Source organism: Priapulus caudatus, unplaced genomic scaffold (assembly GCF_000485595.1).
Source record: "Priapulus caudatus unplaced genomic scaffold, Priapulus_caudatus-5.0.1 Scaffold12, whole genome shotgun sequence".
Lineage (NCBI taxonomy): Eukaryota > Metazoa > Priapulida > Priapulimorpha > Priapulimorphida > Priapulidae > Priapulus > Priapulus caudatus.
Genome location: NW_014577073.1, coordinates 515,957 through 517,332, shown reverse-complemented (window position 1 = coordinate 517,332; position 1,376 = coordinate 515,957). Strand labels below are relative to the sequence as shown.

At 53.6% G+C, this 1,376-nt stretch overlaps 1 protein-coding gene across 1 annotated transcript in view; it reads right to left on the bottom strand.

Moving 5' to 3' along the window:
• LOC106807860 overlaps nucleotides 1–991 on the bottom strand; it is a 19,291-nt gene extending 18,300 nt beyond the window's left edge. The window contains exon 1 of the mRNA XM_014810347.1: nucleotides 892–991. Coding sequence (XP_014665833.1) covers nucleotides 892–991 — 100 coding nt within the window. The remainder of the gene's footprint in view (nucleotides 1–891) is intronic.
• Nucleotides 992–1,376: the final 385 nt, after the last annotated feature.

The following is a 1,376-nucleotide window of genomic DNA, read 5'->3' as shown; positions in this document are numbered from 1 at the left end:
GTAGTTGCTGCATCAGTAGCTGCTGCAGTAGTTGCTGCATCAGTGGCTGCTGCAGTAGTTGCTGCATCAGTGGCTGCTGCGGTAGTTGCTGCATCAGTGGCTGCTTCTGTAGTTGCTGCATCCGTGGCTGCTGCGGTAGTTGCTACATCAGTGGCTGCTGCTGTAGTTGCTGCATCAGTAGCTGCTGCAGTAGTTGCTGCATCAGTGGCTGCTGCAGTAGTTGCTGCATCAGTGGCTGCTGCTGTAGTTGCTGCATCAGTAGCTGCTGCAGTAGTTGCTGCATCAGTGGCTGCTGCAGTAGTTGCTGCATCAGTGGCTGCTGCTGTAGTTGCTGCATCAGTAGCTGCTGCTGTAGTTGCTGCATCAGTGGCTGCTGCGGTAGTTGCTGCATCAGTGGCTGCTGCTGTAGTTGCTGCATCAGTAGCTGCTGCAGTAGTTGCTGCATCAGTGGCTGCTGCAGTAGTTGCTGCATCAGTGGCTGCTGCGGTAGTTGCTGCATCAGTGGCTGCTTCTGTAGTTGCTGCATCATTGGCTGCTTCTGTAGTTGGTACATCAGTGGCTGCTACTGTTGTTGCTGCATCAGTCGCTGCTTCTGTAGTTGGTGCATCAGTGGCTGCTTTTGTAGTTGGTGCATCAGTGGCTTCTGCTGTAGTTGGGGCATCACTGGCTGCTGCGGTAGTTTCTGCATCAGTAGCTGCTGCAGTAGTTGCTGCATCAGTGGCTGCTGCGGTAGTTGCTGCATCAGTGGCTGCTTCTGTAGTTGCTGCATCAGTGGCTGCTGCGGTAGTTAGGGCATCAGTGGTTGCTGCAGTAGTCGCTGCATCAGTGGCTGCTGCAGTAGTTGCTGCATCACTTTCAGATCTTATCTGCGAATCTGACTCCACTACAGACCCAATAACTGGTGCATCAGCGGCAGCTGCTGCGGTAGTTGCTGCATCATTGGCTGCTTCTGTAGTTGGGGCATCAGTGGTTGCTTCTGTAGTTTGGGCATCGGTGGCTGCTACTGTAGTTGCTGCATCAGTGGCTGCTACTGTTGTTGGTGCATCAGTGGCTGCTTCTGTAGTTGGGGTATCAGTGGCTGCTGCTGTAGTTGCTGCATCAGTGTCTGCTGCAGTAGTTGCTGCATCAGTGGGTGCTTCTGTAGTTGCTGCATCAGTGGTTGCTTTTGTAGATGCTGCATCAGTGGCTGCTTCTGTCGTTGCTGCATCAGTGGCTGCTCTTGTAGTTGCTGCATCAGTGGCTGCTGCTGTAGTTGCTGCATCCGTGGCTGCTGCGGTAGTTGCTGCATCAGTGGGTGCTTCTGTAGTTGCTGCATCAGTGGCTGCTTCTGTAGTTGCTGCATCAGTGGCTGCTTCAGTAGTTGGGGCATCATTGGT